Below are 17,406 nucleotides of genomic sequence, written 5' to 3' on the forward strand. Positions count from 1 at the left end.
GATCGACCAAACCGACATAACAAGATATGCTACATAAACATCGCGCCGGCAAATGCGACATAACGAAATGTCTAAAATCAGCAACCATAGACATATGTTGATTATTCTCACAGAAAATTTTATTCTCACTGCAGTTTTGGCTTATTCATGATACGTTAAGGAAATAATTCATATATACTATATTCAAAACGCCAAGGGATGCATTCAATAGTCTTTTTAGATTACATGTACTTAAATTGCACAAACTGTCAAGTATTTGTTAAAACACATTTTGCATATTTATCTCATGTGTCTCGAATGGATTGAATCATTTTGAGTGAACACGCAAAAACCGCAAAGATATACTTGTAAGATATTAAGTAATATTTCAAATATTATCCCTGAATGTTTACTTACTACTTTGTTCAAGGGAAAATTCTGTTGTATACTGCCACTTTCGAAAATTTGTACTAAGAGACTACACTTTTGTATAATGGAGTAAAAAATGAAGCATCTTACAGCACAAAGCAATGGCTGTAACTGTAATGCAAAATGTGACAATACATAATATATTGAAAACACATATATGAAATTAAACTTTTCGGGAATTAGTGTAGTATTACAGTCAAACAGACATACAAAATTATTAAGAATTAATTTCTTACTTAAATAGGGAAAAAGTGATAATACAATAGATATAAATTATTTATTCCCTTTAACAGTCATGTCAACAATTATTGAAATCATTCTGTACAAAATAAGAAATATTGCTGTAATTAGATACCTACACTTGAAAATGTGTTTGTCTCCTTTTTTAATCTACAGTTAACTCAAACATGTTTAGTAAATCTTTATGCTAATCAGAAAAGTTATGACTACAAAATGATATAGCTCATTAAAGGAAACAAAATCTCTTACATGCATCAATATTCAATGTTTGAAAAACGCTTACAACTAGGAGTAATTTCCTTTACGTTTGCTGTATGTTAAACAATATTCCTTGCGTCACAAATTTTAACAAATACTTGTTATGTCCAAAAATTGAAGATGGGTAAGACATTTTATCCTCTTCGAAAACCTTTACCATTTTACAGTCGCGTGGACTTTGACAAGTGTTGCTTCATATGTCAGGAGAAATTAAGACCTTTCAAAAAAAGTATACTAGGCTTTTACACTTCTTAAATACAAGCTTTTGAAGATTTTAGAGAATAAATTGTTAAACGTGTTAGACGCAACATTAACACCTGCCTTTACTATAACAATTACCCACCAATCGTTGTCTTGATATAAATCACTGCACGAGTCAGATATAGCCATAAAAGTACCAAATACAGGAACATTAGTGGCACATAATAAATCTCCTCTAAACAAAAAACTGAAATGATACAAACATTAGTTAATTGCATCTTTCTAACATAATCTGTATAACTATAAACATTTAATCAATCTCTACTTATAAAGCCATATCATTGAAGTCAATGAAACAACGCAGACAATTTCAATTTTTTCATAATGTTGAAAAAAGAAAGTCTGAACACAAAAAATATCTTTTGAGACAAAGATATCATAAAGTAGACCATTCATTAAGGAAATCCAGATATAGAAATGATAGAGCATGTAAATTTGATTACAAACCTATGCATACAATCAACATAGCAACCTCTGCGCCCATGACAATGAAGCATCCCATGGCAAGAAACAGAATGAATATCCAAGACTTAGAAACTATAGCTGAAATACAAGAATATAAACATACAAAAGATGCATTTCTGAAAACATAATCTAAAATATTACAGACACGAGGAATAATTGCGCGGTAAAATAACATAATTAAAACAAAATTAAACAAAAATTGTAGAAATTAATATTTGTTTTTACCTTTATTTGAACTAGCATAAAATATTGTAGTAAAACACACCAAAACGGCTGGATCGATGAGAGTTAATGCAAAACTTCTTCCAATAATTTTATTACTCACTCCTGCAGAAATAGAGAATGTAATGGTTTTGTATACATCAATGATTGCATTTTAAGCAAACTATCTACTTAGATTAATTATTATTAAGTGTCATAAGTCCCAGTTTAGGAAAAAAATGATATAATGTTATGTTAAGAGTTTTAACGATTTTAATGGCTTCATTGTAAAAATTAAATATAAGTTATGGCAATCAGTGGTATGTTTCCAGTCATATCCGCCATAAGTTAATTTTTTATAGGTTTCAGTTTTTGTCATATATCATAAAATAAACAATTTTCCTTTTCTCTTTCCTGTGTGAAATCATGGTTTTATTTCTGTTAATGCGGTGTTTACTTTCAACTTTATTTGACTAACATTCACAAAAACTATAAATAATACATTTTGAAAATTGGGCTGAAAACAAAATGTTCCTATAATTGTTTATAAGTAGGTTAATTTATTCACATAGCGTACATGTAGTACAGTAGGCATTTTAAGTGTGAATACATATTTTAAGAAAATATGACATTTTAAGAACACACCTTTTTTCAGTTCTCTATAAACCGTCTCTATAGGTAAAATGAGTCCCACAACTGGCAAGGATGCAAGAAACCCCATCCATTTGTATTTATCTGTCAAATGTGTCACTGTAATAAACATATAAATAAATCTAGCTTCGGTGATATTATCTTTCAGTTTTTTTCATTACCACCTGGTCTTGTGCATAGTATTTATATTTGAGATTTAGTTATTGTAATACTTTTATCTAATTGTTTTGTATAATACAAAATGTATATAATTTTATCTTATTATTATCACCATATTTTGAATATTTCGCTACCTTAATGAAATGATTACACGAACAAAATGGTATTCTGCAAAACCAATATTAAAAAAAATGCATTATCTGTGATAAAGATTAACTTGTCTATATACACACATTCATCATCCCAGTCACATGGTTTCATAGAAACGTCCCTGTTTTGGCATTAATTTACAAGGAAAAACAAACATTACGAAATCTGAATTGCCCTGGTATTAAAATACCGGTAACAATGTTATATGAAAGGAAAATACGGGATGTTAAAACACCTATGTAAAGAAAGGTCTATCGGTTAACTATCATACAAACCTTTTACTTACATGTCTGAAAAAATGAGTGAAAAAAAATGTTTTGTTTATAAATTATGCGAGTCTGGATTAAAAGCATTGATATTTCTTGAAATAAGGCCAGGAAATGTAATAGTGTCTATTTTTCCGACATTTCTGCGGCCATCCTGGACGCCATCTTGAGTTCCTGAATAGGCAGTATGATGCGGTACCTCCTCCCCAATTGTACGCCCAAATGTTGACACTTAGTTTATATTCATATGTTATTGGAATAGAAAAGTTCAGTTTACTTCGAAACAGACATTTCGTACGGTGCCCCTAAAGTGACATGTTACGTACTTTTTTTTCCACTTAGGTAATGTGAGACTTTTTTTATTTCGTTTAAACGAAATCATTTCGTTTAAACGAAATAGTTATTTCGTTTAAACGAATTAGTTATTTCATTTAAACGAAATAGTTATTTATAACATTTCGTTTAAACGAAATAACTAATTCGTTAAAACGAAATGATTTCGTTTAAACGAAATAGTTATTTCGTTAAAACGAAATGATTGCATTTAAACGAAACAGTTATTTCGTTTAAACGAAATAAAAAAAATCTCACATTACCTAAGTGGAAAAAAGTGCGTAACATGTCACTTTAGGGGCACCGTAATTTCGCAATATTTAGGAAACATATAATATATTAAACCGAGTGCCTGCACTTCTGCCTATACCTTTTGAACGTAATATACTTTCTATTCAAGGCAATGAATCATAATGGAAAAGGCACACATGCTATTATTTATTTGAATGAAAAATGATAGCCACACAGGGTAAAAAATACTATGACCACCAGTTGTTACGTGGTGTTGACACTTTGTTTGAGACAGGAGACAGACATAAACTGGTTTTAAATGTGTAACCAGTAAACACGCAATATAATGTCTCCACGAAAAGAACATCTTGTTATTGAAATTGTGGCTTTATATTGATTAATTAAGTAACGCGCACGGAAAATGTAGCACAGTAAATTCTTTGAAGTTCAAGTTGATAAGTTAAACATTTGTGATACGGTTCTCTCATAGGTATAATTACTGTCTGACACATTTGCTTATTCTGTAGATGAAATAGAATGTTTAAAATGTAAGTTCGAAAACATAGGTCTTGTTAAATTGCAGTTGCTGCTGTCTAAAGAATCCTAAGTATAAATTAAGAGTTTCATTTCCCAGCTTTCATAAAATGATAAATATTTCCTAATGTACATGTACATCCTTAATCATAACTTAAATTACGAAAAATGATATCTTTTAAACAATACTTAGACGCCTAAAGTAAAAGAAGCCATCCACTGTTTCCTATGTCATTTATTTCATGTTATGTTGGCTAGTAGCCCTGTAATTATTCAAACTGTGACAATATTCAGTACTTACGTCCATCTTTTGGAAACGTTTGGTACAGGCTGTACCCAGAGAACAAGGTTTGTATCGATTGGAAACGTACTGCCAAACATATCATGAAAATAATGTAGATACGGCAATCCTTCACATCGTTCACATCTGAAAACATAAGAGAAACTAATTTTGATGGATAATGAACAAACTGCATGACGGTTTCATATCGGAAAACGATTGTGTGTTTTAAATATTCTAGTGGTTTGGGAAATCAGTAGTAATAGTATAGGACACAACCTGTCTAAAGCTATCTCTAGTGATAGGAGTTTGCTTTTATTTAAGAAGCATGTGTGACTTTGCTAGAAAGTACATTACGTTATATACGGGGAATCTTTCAAAATATCGATCAGTCACACTTAATTCATCCATCATACAAATCTTTTTAGTACTTAAAAAAAATGAATAAGATATGAACTGACTTTTAAGTTCGATGGTAGAAATGTAGCAGTGTGTAATACCATGGCAACGGCTGATGTAGCAGTTAAGGTCGAAAATTCATATTTTAAAAAATATTTTAAACTAAAACAACCGTACATTTTTCAATGAATCTTAACATACGGTATAATCACATCATCACCTATCACCTAGATTTAACTTAGTTGAGATTGTAATCTAAATGAAAAAAATTTGGGGTGCACGCGCAAAATAACATAGTTTGCAAGTTCATAATTACTATTTTGTTTTAAAGATGATTTCTTCTTAAAAAGAAGCTTAAAGCGTTATTCGGTGCTACTGCAAATTTAGCTTAATACGGTACCCCTTAAGTGACATGTTACGCACTTTTTTCCACTTAGGTAATGTGAGACTTTTTTTATTTCGTTTAAACGAAATCATTTCGTTTTAACGAAATCATTTCGTTTTAACGAAATAGCTATTTCGTTAACTATTTCGTTTAAACGAAATCATTTTGTTTTAACGAATTAGTTATTTCGTTTAAACGAAATGTTATTTCGTTAAAACGAAATAACTATTTCGTTGAAACGAAATAACTATTTCGTTTAAACGAAATAACTAATTCGTTTAAACGAAATAACTAATTCGTTTAAACGAAGTAACTAACTGGAAAAAAAGTGGAAAAAAGTGCGTAACATATCACTTTAGGGGCACCGTAGCTTAAAGCTTATGTGCATTTATTCCTGTGAGTAAGAATCAGGTTTTATAAAAGGTGTTTTATTTTTAAATTTCAGAAACAGTAGCGCTATTAGGAAATATACAAAAAAACAAGATAGCTAAATAGGAAGAACACATATCTATGAATCATAGGGTCTTGAGTCAGATATCATGATCAGGCCTTTGTTATAAAAACATCGTGTCTGAAGTCATTCGACTTCCACCTGTTTAATACGGAGAACTTGTAGAGAACTGATTAGTTCAGGTATATAATCCAGGAACACTGATTAGTTTAACTGCTCAACGTTAAATGAGTGAATTTCTGTTGCAAAGCGGTGCTAAAACAAAACTACCAAACAAAAGAAAATACATTGTATGCAGGTATTTAAAGTAAGAACTACATAAAAGTACATAATCGATGTAAAACGTAATTATTGACAACAATATTGAAACCATCAAATAAAAGAACAACATAATCAAGAAACTAATATTAGTATAACTAAACTGATAGATACCTGTGCATTAATTCAAAAAGAAACACTGAATGTGGAATAAATGTTTCAGGTTATTTCTTAATTGACAAAAGAAAAGGAAAAAGTGTTAGAATTAATACTTTAAAGTTTAAACAAATCAGTGATATCATAACATTGATAACAATGATTTAAATTTCTTCCTATATGTTTCTAAGTACAACAAAATACAGTGGTAGCGTATTTTAAAGCGCCGTTACGAAAAAAGTCTCATTGCCTGAGAAGTATGGAACTATACTAGTTTGTAAGAGTATTTAAGGATGACATCCCGTAATAGGTACTCCATATGAAATTCTTCAAATCTGTGAAATTTGTGATATTTCAGCATTCAACAACTAAAACACACATTTTACCAACTTTTTACCGCAGATTTTTTCAAATTTAGCTTATTTGATGTCAAAACTTGAGCTTCTCGGAAATGGGCCCAAATGAGAAATAGGCAAAATTACAAAAATCATGATTTTTTTACTTTTCAAATATTTCTATGCAATTAAGGCATTAATACATCCTGTAAATAGTTTCTCAATTATAAAAAAAAAAACTATTATGGTGTTATTTTATTCAATAAAATCTTATTTTTGTAAGAAAAGTTGAACTAAAAATCCTTAAAATATTTGGAAAAAATAGCATGTCCTCACACAAAAACATATTTTTGTTCGAATAATGTAAGTAATGCCATCACTAAACTATACATAGATGTTATCTATATATTCAACTGAATATAACAACACAATTTGAAAATAATTTACCGTCTGTAAGTGAAGAAATAAAAGTTAGAAAATGTATACCCTAATTTTCAGATTTTCTGCGGTTTGTTGTATTTTGCCACAAACTTTCAATACTCTTCTAATTAATACATGTTACTTCAGTAAATAGTTTATCAATTTTGGTATATAGTCTTCCAATACTTTTTTAGAATTGGTTACTCTTGGAAGTCCTTCATTGTTGAATGAAGTAAAAACTTCACGTAGTCCGTCCTCGCCTCGACGTTTACGGATGAGCCGAAGGTAGCCGAGGTTCAAACCTGACCCAGCCACATTTTCTGCAGTGGGTCTTTTGCACACTCCTGAGTAAATCAAGACTTCAAGAGATTGGATATTCTTAGCTTTTGCATTATTGAATTGTAAATTGTTATAAACTGCAGGTACTGAAAAGGTGTTTAGGATAAGTTCTTTTTTGTCAATATTCATATATGAGATAAGCTTGCCCAGACTATATTAACACCACCAACAGCATTGTGGGCATCATATGTAATTCCTAAATGAGTTTTGACAAGATCTTCTTGTTTTAGTGAACTTTTAGGATATTGTTTCCTGAATATGCTCATTGTGTCCAACAAAGCAGGAACTATTTCACTAAACTTTTCACTAAGATGAAGTTTCTCAAGTAATTCAACTAGGATCAGAAAGTCGAACCTTCTTCCGTTATGGGCACATAAAACAACATTTTTAAACTGCTCCAACCATGACAAGAATTTGCTAACAGCATCCTTCACATGTACAGATTGAACTATCTGTCCTCGAACTTTCATTTCTCCATTCACAAATGAAATTCCAGTCACTGTCGTTGCTTCCGGAGATATCGGCTGGACTGGGTTGACATAGACATTGAATGTCTTTCCCGACTGGTCACTTGCAGCTATCTGTGTTATTCCGGCATCACTCTGTGCACAACTGAAATGACAATCAATGAACCGCCCCATGGGAAAAGCAACCTAGTAGGTTTGTGACCAGCATGGATCAAGAGAAGCCTGAGCATCAGCGCAGTCTGGTCAGGACCAACAGTTTCCCTAATTGATATAGGCTTTGAAAGCGAACAGCATGGATCCTGACTAGACTGAGAGGATGCTCAGGCTGGTATGGATCCAAGCTGGTGGCAAATGTACTATGTTGGTTTTCTCATGGCGTGGCTCATATACTTTCAATGCCTTCTTAAGAAATATAGTAATAACTTTCTTACAAATAACAATTCTTTTTTTCTTGTTGTTAGTCTGGATCAATGCTGGTCGCAAATGCACTATATTGGTTTTCTCATGACATGGCTCATTAATGACAAATGAAACAAACATTACACTAATTTTGACCAGTCTAATCAGGATACATAATGTTCCTTAAGCAACTGAAAGATATTCTACTGTTATTTATACAGGACACCCATCTGCATTCATTGTAGTCAAACATTCTCTGCTGACAAATAAATGTTGTTATGGAAAGTAGTAGATAAAATCTCATTGTAATATTTCAAAGGTAAAATAACTTACTAAGTCCTGTTGTTTCTAATGATGGTTGGCTCTCCATCTATGACGACCGGTTTGAAGTTGCCACGGGGAATATCGTCAGGTATGCGTTCTATATCAATTGACTCCATATGACCAATCCCTGTAAGAATGATAAAATAGTCCCTAAATATTGATGTCAGACATATAATCTATTACATATATGAGCTACATCAAGCAAAAATCACCCTAAGCTAAATAGTAGTCTGATTAGGATCTGTTTGCTTTTCAGTCATTATCATAGAGATGTACCGCAAATAGTTTGGATCTTGAACAGATTAGACGACTTTAGAGCTGACCGGATCCAAAATGGTCACAATCACTTTCATATAGGTTTTTGCCTGAGGTGGCTCATGTAGTATTATAATCATATGAATATCAAAAGAAGTTTCTAGGCATACCATTTTGTACAAAAATTCTATACTCGTCTAAATCTTTCCCCTTTTGAAATAATAAAATTTAAAGAAATGGAAATGTTACAAATGATATCTGAGGCTATATATAGTCCACAAATATACCAGACTGATATGTGTTCCCTTCCATTGCTTCATTGGCCCCTTGAATGACAGCCTGTTCTTTCTTCAGCTCCAGTCGCCGACGTTTAGAGGATGGTAACAGGGCTCTATCTGTCAGTTCCCTCCGTCGTTTCAACTGTCTTTTCGAATGTTGAATAGTGCACTCCCCTGGAGAAAGCCCCAACTTCGCAAATCCCTGTTTCATATATTACAAGTTAGATAATAAAGATTTATATTACAGTATTATCAACAAAATACTAACCTCTTAGTGAGTAATATGGACAAACATTACTTTTCGTTCATTCAATATATCTATACATGCTCCCCTTACAATGAATTTTGATCAAATGCACTATGTTGGCTAAATGTAATACTCGTGTAATAACTGTGCTAGTATTTGCTTGATGCATCCCAGTTACAGAAACATAATATTTTTCTGTGAGTGGAACAATCACAGACCTTAAAATATTGAAAATGTACAGATAAGAAAAAGTAGTACACCGTCATCCGGGTATACATTTTATTTACTGTAAGTAAAATCACATAATAATTATTGCAAAATATTACCTATGTTTAAGTTCTCTTCTTATGACTTTGGGTGTGACTGTGTCCATGTAGTTGACTAAACTATGCAACAAATAAAAACAAAAATTCAGGAACAAGAATGTAAGAACAAAACACTGACTGAAACTGGAACAACAGTATGAAAAGAGTCTGTCTGGTCTTTCAGTATAAAATTGTATTGTTTGTGACTTTAGATAATCTGATTATATGATACAATATTATGATAGATAGTGTTTGTCCCCAGAAAACAAATATTTGTAATTTACAAAATAAGTTTTGACCAGACACACTAATAGCTATTGTAAACACTTCAATAATTGCAAAAACCAAAAATTCAGCTTAGTCAAGCATATACCATGCTAATGAAATTATGATACATGATTATCAGTCTGGATCCATAAAAGCATAACAACTTATGGATTCTATTAGATAAGACTTATGATATGGCAGTCTGATATTGATAAATATGGCTCACAATCATAATTAGCTTGTTTATGCTTGACTTAGCCGAGGTGTAAAATATTGACAAGAGAAAACAGAAGTTACACAACTAAAACATTACACAGAAAAAGAGAATGATAGTACCTGCGATAGGTAATGTCTTCCCTCATTTATACAAGCAGCGGTCGCTTCAGCACGGTAGTCCAGACTCTTAGTGTCACCATAGTAATGTGATTTTGGTGCGCGCAACGAGACACGTCTGTTGGCCGACTCGCATTGTTGACTAGATCCAAGGTCAACGTAACTGTGGGCATTGGCTGTAACAGTGTCAAACACCGCCTGTAGCTTGGTCCTGAGATTACTGTCATGTAGCGGTGTCATATATGGCAGACTGCGGTACACATACTTCTAGACGGCCTTCTTTTATATCCACAGAATCGTCCATGGCAGAGAGTGTGGTCTGCAAATTGGTGCGGTATCAATGCCCGAATGTTCTCCTCCATTCCAATTTTATCACCTTGCTTTTTTGAGAAAGCATAGGACAAACATTTTTTTTATGTGTGATATAACATTGTCACTTAGTTTAAAGACACTCTTCATTTTATACAATGTCCCAGTCACATTTTTGACAACATAATTTTCGTCAAATCGTTTCTATCTCCTTCCAAGTACTCAATAGGAGTTCCTTCATTGAACAGCTCTCTAACTCCTTTCAAACCATTGGCTGCTTCCATCGATCTTGCACTCCCAGTGTGATTTTTTTACACAATAATGAGGTCTTACTTTCTGACCCTGCCTGTTCCGCTTCCACCACTTGCACTTGCCATAATGTCTATGTCCAACATGATGACCTTTTTCCTCCTGCCTGCTTTGTTTGTTGTCATGAAGAAGGTGTCAGCTAAAATGTAAAATAACAAACATGCAGGCATATCATGAAAACTGAAACAATAAAACTGACATAATGCTTTACTTTTTCATTTGCAAGCTTTAAATCAAACTCTGAAAGAAATGAAATACAAATCTTCTTTGCTCGAAGGGGAAGGCATTCATAACATAATGCTGGGTGGTGTTATCTGCCCTTGGATACAAATCTACTGACTAGAGTTATGACACCACAATAGGTATGCAAAGTTACAAGTTCAAAGCAAAATACTGAAGACTAAGTTTGGACAGCAAAAATTACTCACATGTAAGCGAATCAAAACCTTTCTTTTGCCAGGCTGTATCGCACGAAGAGGACATTCCAGTTCGTGTACGACATGGAAACTTCTTCTCAAGTCTTTTCCTTGATTTCAGCTTAGGCGATTGTTTTGCGAATCTTCTTGCCGACAGACGACTTATTCTTTCTGTATGAAGTGATGACTGAAGTACATTCTGAGGTGTACTGAAAAAATAATTTATATTATAAATGCTTCTTAGCTGCATGCATATGGTTAGAAGGAATGTTTTTTGCATGGTAATTATGCACCTGTCAGTTATGACAATGACTTCCCCTGGCCGAGGGAATAGTGGGGATTTTGACTTTTGATTTTTCAAACCACTGCCATGGTCTTGCCATGGGGGCATGGTTACAATCGACCGGTGGATAGGTCATAAAAATGTGTTACCAATTCCCCATAAGAGGGTTGTTCATCTGCTTGGAACTAACTTATTTTAGTGCCCTATTTGCACGTTAATAGTATTGAAAGACACAATCGTGCATGGTCTCACTGAATAGAACAATATTTACCATTGTGCATTTGATTTACTTTACCTTGTCATAACAGAAGATTCATTCTGCGGACCTGGTACTGGATCATTTACTTCAGACAGTACAGAGTCTTTCTCAACGTCGGAATCTGTTTCACATTCAATTACCTGCCTTGCTTGAAGTCTGAGTATGTAATTTGTATATTCATAAAAAAATAAAGTGAAAGTAAAAGTATTCTCAAACAATAATCAAAGATCTTTAAAAAATACCAAAATTGTCACATCACAATTAATGATATGAGCCACGCCATGAGAAAACCAACATAGTGGCTTTGCGTCCACGCAGTCTAGTCAGGATCCATGCTGTTTGCTAACAGTCTCTCTAATTGCAATAGACTTTGAAAGTGAATAGCATGGATCCTGACCAGACTGCACAGGCTGGTCTAGATCCATGCTGATCGCAAAGCCATTTTGTTGGTTTTCTCATGGAGCGGCTCATATACTGATATAAATGATTTCCTTTTTAGTTTAACGGCAAAAATCTTTATGGGCGAATCAAGCCAGGGATCAGACCCTCAGCCTCACATAAGAACTAGATCTGCCCTTGCATCAAAACTGTTAATAAATTATTTTACATACTGAAGTGATGGAGATTCTCCAGGGAGAGGACACACTCCTAGGTCATCAATCTCTCCTACCATTTGCCCATGTGCTTGCTCAGTCTCTTGCCGGGCAATATCACTGTAATATACATGTACATAAAATTATCTGAGACTATATGATAAAGAAAACTGATAAAAAGAACAAAATATGTTCAGTAATTCAACCTGACTAATATCTGACCTAGAAGTACAATTTGATTTTTGGATATACAATTTTTGCATATTTATAACAAATAAGACATACCTCATTTCTTTTTCAAAAGCTTCTTTTGCAGCATTTTTGCAGGATTCTCTGGACACCTCCTGAATAGCCTCACCAGCACGGTTTTCAAGTAGTTTTAAGTTCTTTGGATGAATCGCCTTCAAATTCAGGACTGCTAGGAGATTGTTCACTTTCTCTGCACCACCCAAACTGTCAATCATAGCTGAAAACAAAAGAGCAAGTTTATTTTACCCGTAAAAAAAGAAAAACAATCAGCCATAATAAGCAATTTAGATTCAGATCAGCCTAACTTCTAAAGTAACGTCTAAACATCAGATTTTTATGACATCAAAGCATCAGAATTACATGAGCCGTTCCATGAGAAAACCAACATAGTCGCTTTGCTACCAGCACGGATCAAGACCAGTCTGTGCATCCGGACAGTCTGGTCAGAATCCATGCTGTTCGCTAGCGGTTTCTCTAACTGCAATAGGCTTTGAAAGCAAACAGCATGGATCCTGACCAGACTGCGCGGATCCACGGTGGCTTTGCAGCCACTTTGTTGGTTTTCTCATGGCACGGCTCACATGAAACACATCCTTATTTTACATGATGCAGATCTCGAAGATTCAACCCAGAACTAGCCAGCCCCTCTGGTGTTTTTTTTATAACTTACATGTAATGGAAAGGGGATTCAATTCCTCATCAATCTATGTTAAAATTATCAAATAATATCCAAAGTCGATGTTACAAAATGATGTTTACCTGCCCCAAGTTTGGTGTTTATAATGTAATAGGAGCGGAAAAATGTGCAGCCCGATACAGGACTCGAACCTGCGACCTTCTGCTTGCAAGTCAGATGCTCTACCAACTGAGCTAATCGGACAATCGATATCATAGACTAATTATATACATTATATACACACTGCTACATTCCTCCCTCCTTTTTTTCAAAGACAAACTCAGATTCTTTTGACTAACCCAGCCATTGCTTCACCCTAGCTCTAGGATTCCAAGGCTAGTCACCACACTCACGGCACCAATGTAATAGGAGCGGAAAAATGTGCAGCCCGATACAGGACTCGAACCTGCGACCTTCTGCTTGCAAGTCAGATGCTCTACCAACTGAGCTAATCGGACAATCGATATCATAGACTAATTATATACATTATATACACACTGCTACAATAACAAAGCATGGCATCCCCTTGTTTTTTATATGGTGGGTCTTCCCATATGGCACTCGATTTATGTGGCTGCAGTCTGGGTTTTGGCACACAGCATATAGATATCCGCCTAAACCATTTTGCAATTCACCAACGATGTTGTTGTACATAAGTGGCACTGGGCCAAGCATGCATTTTCGGCATGATTTTAGATGGAGTAGCAGTACATTCAGTTCAATGAGCCTCCGACCCACTTTCCAACCATTCTTGTTTACTTTTTGTAGTAAAGTCATATGCAAGGAACTTGGACACTTTTTCCTTTTACAATCGCCTCCATCACACAGGAAAACATTGGCATAGTTATGGTCAACGATAAGTTTGGATTTCCTGCGCCTTTTATCCTTATCCGAAGCAAATCTTCCGCGAAAATCTCGTTTGTCGCCATATCTTTCTACTTTCGATTGCAACAATTTTTGGGAAATACCCCAAGCGTGACGTCACAGGAAGACAAACATTTTATAAATTTTTGAATAAAAAGCTTTTAGTAGTAAAATTTTGTTTCTCTTTAGCAATTCGTATAAATATTTAGCATTTAGAAAATAAAACGTCAAAAAAATCACAAAGAAATACACAAAACTCGATAACTACCGGAAATCACCGGAAACGTCGAAAACTTCCGACATTGGCCGAATTCTTCGATGTCGGTAATCATCGTAACTGAAAAGCGCGGGAAATCATTACACCATGTAATCCTTAATAACTTGATAACAGGATATTCATATAGTATTTTCTGAGAAAATAACGATACAATAAAACAAGGTTTACTTGAATGGTAACGAAACATGACTTAAGTATGCAACAAACAGGTTCTTCCTTCAAATAAGTGTTTACACTATATTTTTCATATGATGCAGCTCAAATAATCTCCAATTTATTGATCACATTTTATTTTTATACCACGATGAAAATGTTTTAGTAATATCTTGTTTCCGGAGATGTTTGTTTGTATTGGCTCATTTTGTGCAAATTAGCTAAAATACTTGATGTGGAAAAAATTATTTACCTTCAGCGTAACAAAATACTACTTATGCCATACCAAATTGATTTGTCGTTCGTCGGAACTACCGCATCAATGATTTCATTCCCGAGAAAAAGAAAAAAAATTCACCCGCCCGCACGCACATAAATATCGCCGAAAATATTTTTTTTTTTTTTTTGATTACGCGCTCCGGAATGATAACGGTAAACAGGTTTAATCGCTGTTTTAATGCGTCAAAGTGATATTGATCGGAATCCATGCGTTCGTAATACATGTAGCTGATGACACAAACTCAAAAAGTCAGGAATTATGGTGTTGTTCATCATTTGTTTTAAATCTGAAGTGTCTGTGCTAGTGCCACACATGGCCTTCGATGTGCCGGTAGGTGATGAAGTAGGCACGTTCTACGATTGTTCAAATTATACAATGAAAAGAACAAAGCCCGACTTGTAAGACGTGCACGGCCATGGGGATTCAAATTGAAAATATCTGGATTAAACATAGAAATATTGTTCAGATAAAGTTTTCAAACCATTTGTTATCAGTGTGTTTAGTTAAATATTTAAGATCTAGAGCCAAAGCCAGTGCTTTCTTGAAAAAAAGTTTGTTCACAGATCCTGACAGATGGATCCATCACATTAATTGTCTCGGGCCCAAATCGTTTTGAACGTAACTTCTTTAGTACGGCAGTCAGATATTCTATCAAAATGCATATATTCATTTTTAAAAAATGTTCAGCTTTTCAAATAAGTTGTGTAGATATAAAAAATAATTTCTGTCATATTGTAACCCCAATTTTCCCTGTTTGTATATTAACTGGCTGTGAATTGATTGAAAGAAAGAATCTGAAAAAACAGACTTTCCCAACTCAAAATTTCTTGGTCAATCAAAGCACAACAAATAACACTTTTAAAGAGTGGCCATATTGGGATCATTTTTTGTCCGTCTGTTATCATTTTTGACTGAAATGAACCTCTACCACAAAAACTTAAGCTAAGCTTATCTGTAAAGAAATTATTCCAATGGATTCGAGCAGTGTCGAAGCATTTGTGTGCCCAACTCCGTTTGGTCTCATTGTTAAGTGATTTATTACTTTCCCCTCACCTCTACCGTTTGGAGTTTCACTAGGGGCACAAAGTTGCTCATGTGTCGAAGCCATCTAACTGGGTTTCAAAAGATATGTTATTCCACTTGGGTGCCTGTTTTGTCTTAAATATTCCTCGTCCTCTGCCGTTAAATGGGCACGCCTTCAGATTAATGTAGAACAATCAAAATTAAAAATAAGACACTCATCCCTCAGTAAATATAAATACAAAATAAAAACAAAGTGATTCAGTGAGTTTTAGCAAGAATTTATTTGCAAAACCATTCATGTAGTCTTTAAAACATACAGAAAAGCTATCTACTGTCTTAGTCACACTATAAATGTTTAAGTTCTGTGTTATTCTTAAAGAAATGTTAACTTTATGTATAATCATAACTGCAAAAAAAAAAAAAAAAATACCCGCTCGCTCCATGTAAAAGCTACCCGCCTCTGAAAAAATCAAAATTGAGAAAAAAAAAAAACAAAAAAAAAATTCGCTCGCTCGCACCCATTTTTTTTGAAGAACTATGAATCAATTTGGTATGGCCTTAAGAAAACAATGATAGATTTTAAGATCAGATCAAAACTGTTTGATACATATTTTCTAAATAACTGATGTAATAAGACAAGGTTGTTGAAATGGTAACGTAACATGTGTAAAGTATGTTACATACTGATTCCTCCTTCAAATAGGTGTTTTAACTATATTTCGAAACATTATAGCTGACATAATCGTTATTTTGTTAATAATTATTAACTATATCACTTTATTAAGTTTTAGTGGTATCTTGTTTCCTGAGACGTTGGTTATGGAAGTGGTTCATTTTATGAAAATTAGCTTAACATTCATATTTTGCAGTTAAAAAATACCATCACAGTTACAAAATACTTTCTAAGAAAATGCTAAGAGACTTAAAGACCAGATCAGAACTGTATCGTACATTTAGATTGAATTAAAACTTTGAAAATGTTATTTTCAATCAAAATGTTTTTCATTTTGTAAAATTCTCATTAATATTCATTAATATGCAAATTAGTTAACTAATATGAAAATAAAGCTTTTTAAAGGCCAATGTCTCAGCTCTGTTTTAATACCATTTCTATTGTTTATCACCAAAACTGACCAAGATATGACTGATTATCATCTATATGGTTGTCCTTTCCAAAAACGAACGGTTGCCATGGAAACAGTGAAATCATATAATAGTTCAAAAGATTTTTTTCATGGTAACATTTTTTTTATTTTGAAAGAGCTGGTCCAGCCGAACAATTTTGTACCTATGAAAAAAAGTTAGAGGGGGATGCATGGTAGACGATTCTGCCCCCTCCCCCCACATACACACACAAAGTGTTTTTCCAGTTCGAATCCATTTGACTTGGAAATGTCTACTTCCACTCAATTTGATAGGATACATGTATATGTACATGTTGTAAACGAATGCAAGGAATGTATAATTACATTTGCTAAATAAATATAAATGCTTTGCGTTGATTTTTACTTTGCGTGGTGGGTCACATTTTGTTACTCTGTTTATATCTCGCATTATGCAATCAACTTTCAGGAGATATTATCATCATTGGTATGTTACCAAGTACATAGTTTGTGTATAGCACGGATTGGGAAATAAGCTTAAGTGTATATAAGCTGTT

General features: G+C 33.7%; 2 protein-coding genes across 4 annotated transcripts; both read right to left on the bottom strand.

Annotated features, from left to right (window-relative positions):
- Window positions 1–52: 52 nt before the first annotated feature.
- Window positions 53–7,033, bottom strand: LOC128552289 (uncharacterized). Its single transcript, XM_053533321.1, has 6 exons — window positions 6,908–7,033; window positions 4,459–4,584; window positions 2,479–2,583; window positions 1,858–1,959; window positions 1,615–1,710; window positions 53–1,354 (listed from the first exon to the last, which is right to left on the bottom strand). Exons 2-6 carry the CDS (start codon window positions 4,541–4,543, stop codon window positions 1,242–1,244), a joined length of 501 nt encoding a protein of 166 aa, XP_053389296.1. The 5' UTR covers window positions 4,544–4,584; window positions 6,908–7,033; the 3' UTR covers window positions 53–1,241.
- A 255-nt stretch (window positions 7,034–7,288) lies between these two features.
- LOC123543346 (uncharacterized) lies at window positions 7,289–14,183 on the bottom strand. Of its 3 annotated transcripts, XM_053533318.1 has the most exons (8): window positions 13,648–14,183; window positions 12,510–12,690; window positions 12,243–12,344; window positions 11,668–11,787; window positions 11,102–11,298; window positions 10,059–10,812; window positions 9,477–9,536; window positions 8,970–9,105 (listed from the first exon to the last, which is right to left on the bottom strand). In XM_053533318.1, the coding sequence occupies exons 1-6, from the start codon at window positions 13,664–13,666 to the stop codon at window positions 10,694–10,696; spliced, it is 738 nt and encodes a 245-aa protein (XP_053389293.1). In that variant the 5' UTR covers window positions 13,667–14,183; the 3' UTR covers window positions 8,970–9,105; window positions 9,477–9,536; window positions 10,059–10,693. The 3 variants fall into 3 exon arrangements, with proteins under 3 accessions (XP_053389294.1, XP_053389293.1, XP_053389295.1); XM_053533320.1 differs by lacking the exon at window positions 11,668–11,787 and having other exon boundaries at window positions 13,648–14,181; XM_053533319.1 differs by lacking the exons at window positions 11,102–11,298; window positions 11,668–11,787; window positions 12,243–12,344; window positions 12,510–12,690; window positions 13,648–14,183 and adding exons at window positions 7,289–7,792; window positions 8,380–8,497 and having other exon boundaries at window positions 8,913–9,105; window positions 10,059–10,691.
- Between the last annotated feature and the right edge of the window lie 3,223 nt (window positions 14,184–17,406).

The sequence above is a fragment of the Mercenaria mercenaria genome, unplaced genomic scaffold, assembly GCF_021730395.1.
Source record: "Mercenaria mercenaria strain notata unplaced genomic scaffold, MADL_Memer_1 contig_2240, whole genome shotgun sequence".
Lineage (NCBI taxonomy): Eukaryota > Metazoa > Mollusca > Bivalvia > Venerida > Veneridae > Mercenaria > Mercenaria mercenaria.

Coding starts and splice junctions, on each gene's coding strand:
- LOC128552289 (XM_053533321.1), bottom strand. CDS start 4,543: ATGATATGTTTGGCAGTACGTTTCCAATCGATACAAACCTTGTTCTCT. Junction 2,584..4,458: donor AACGTTTCCAAAAGATGGAC/GTAAGTACTGAA, acceptor TGTTTATTACAG/TGACACATTTGACAGATAAA. Junction 1,711..1,857: donor TTATGCTAGTTCAAATAAAG/GTAAAAACAAAT, acceptor CTTGTATTTCAG/CTATAGTTTCTAAGTCTTGG.
- LOC123543346 (XM_053533318.1), bottom strand. Junction 12,345..12,509: donor GCTTTTGAAAAAGAAATGAG/GTATGTCTTATT, acceptor TGTATATTACAG/TGATATTGCCCGGCAAGAGA. Junction 11,788..12,242: donor GGAGAATCTCCATCACTTCA/GTATGTAAAATA, acceptor TTACATACTCAG/ACTTCAAGCAAGGCAGGTAA.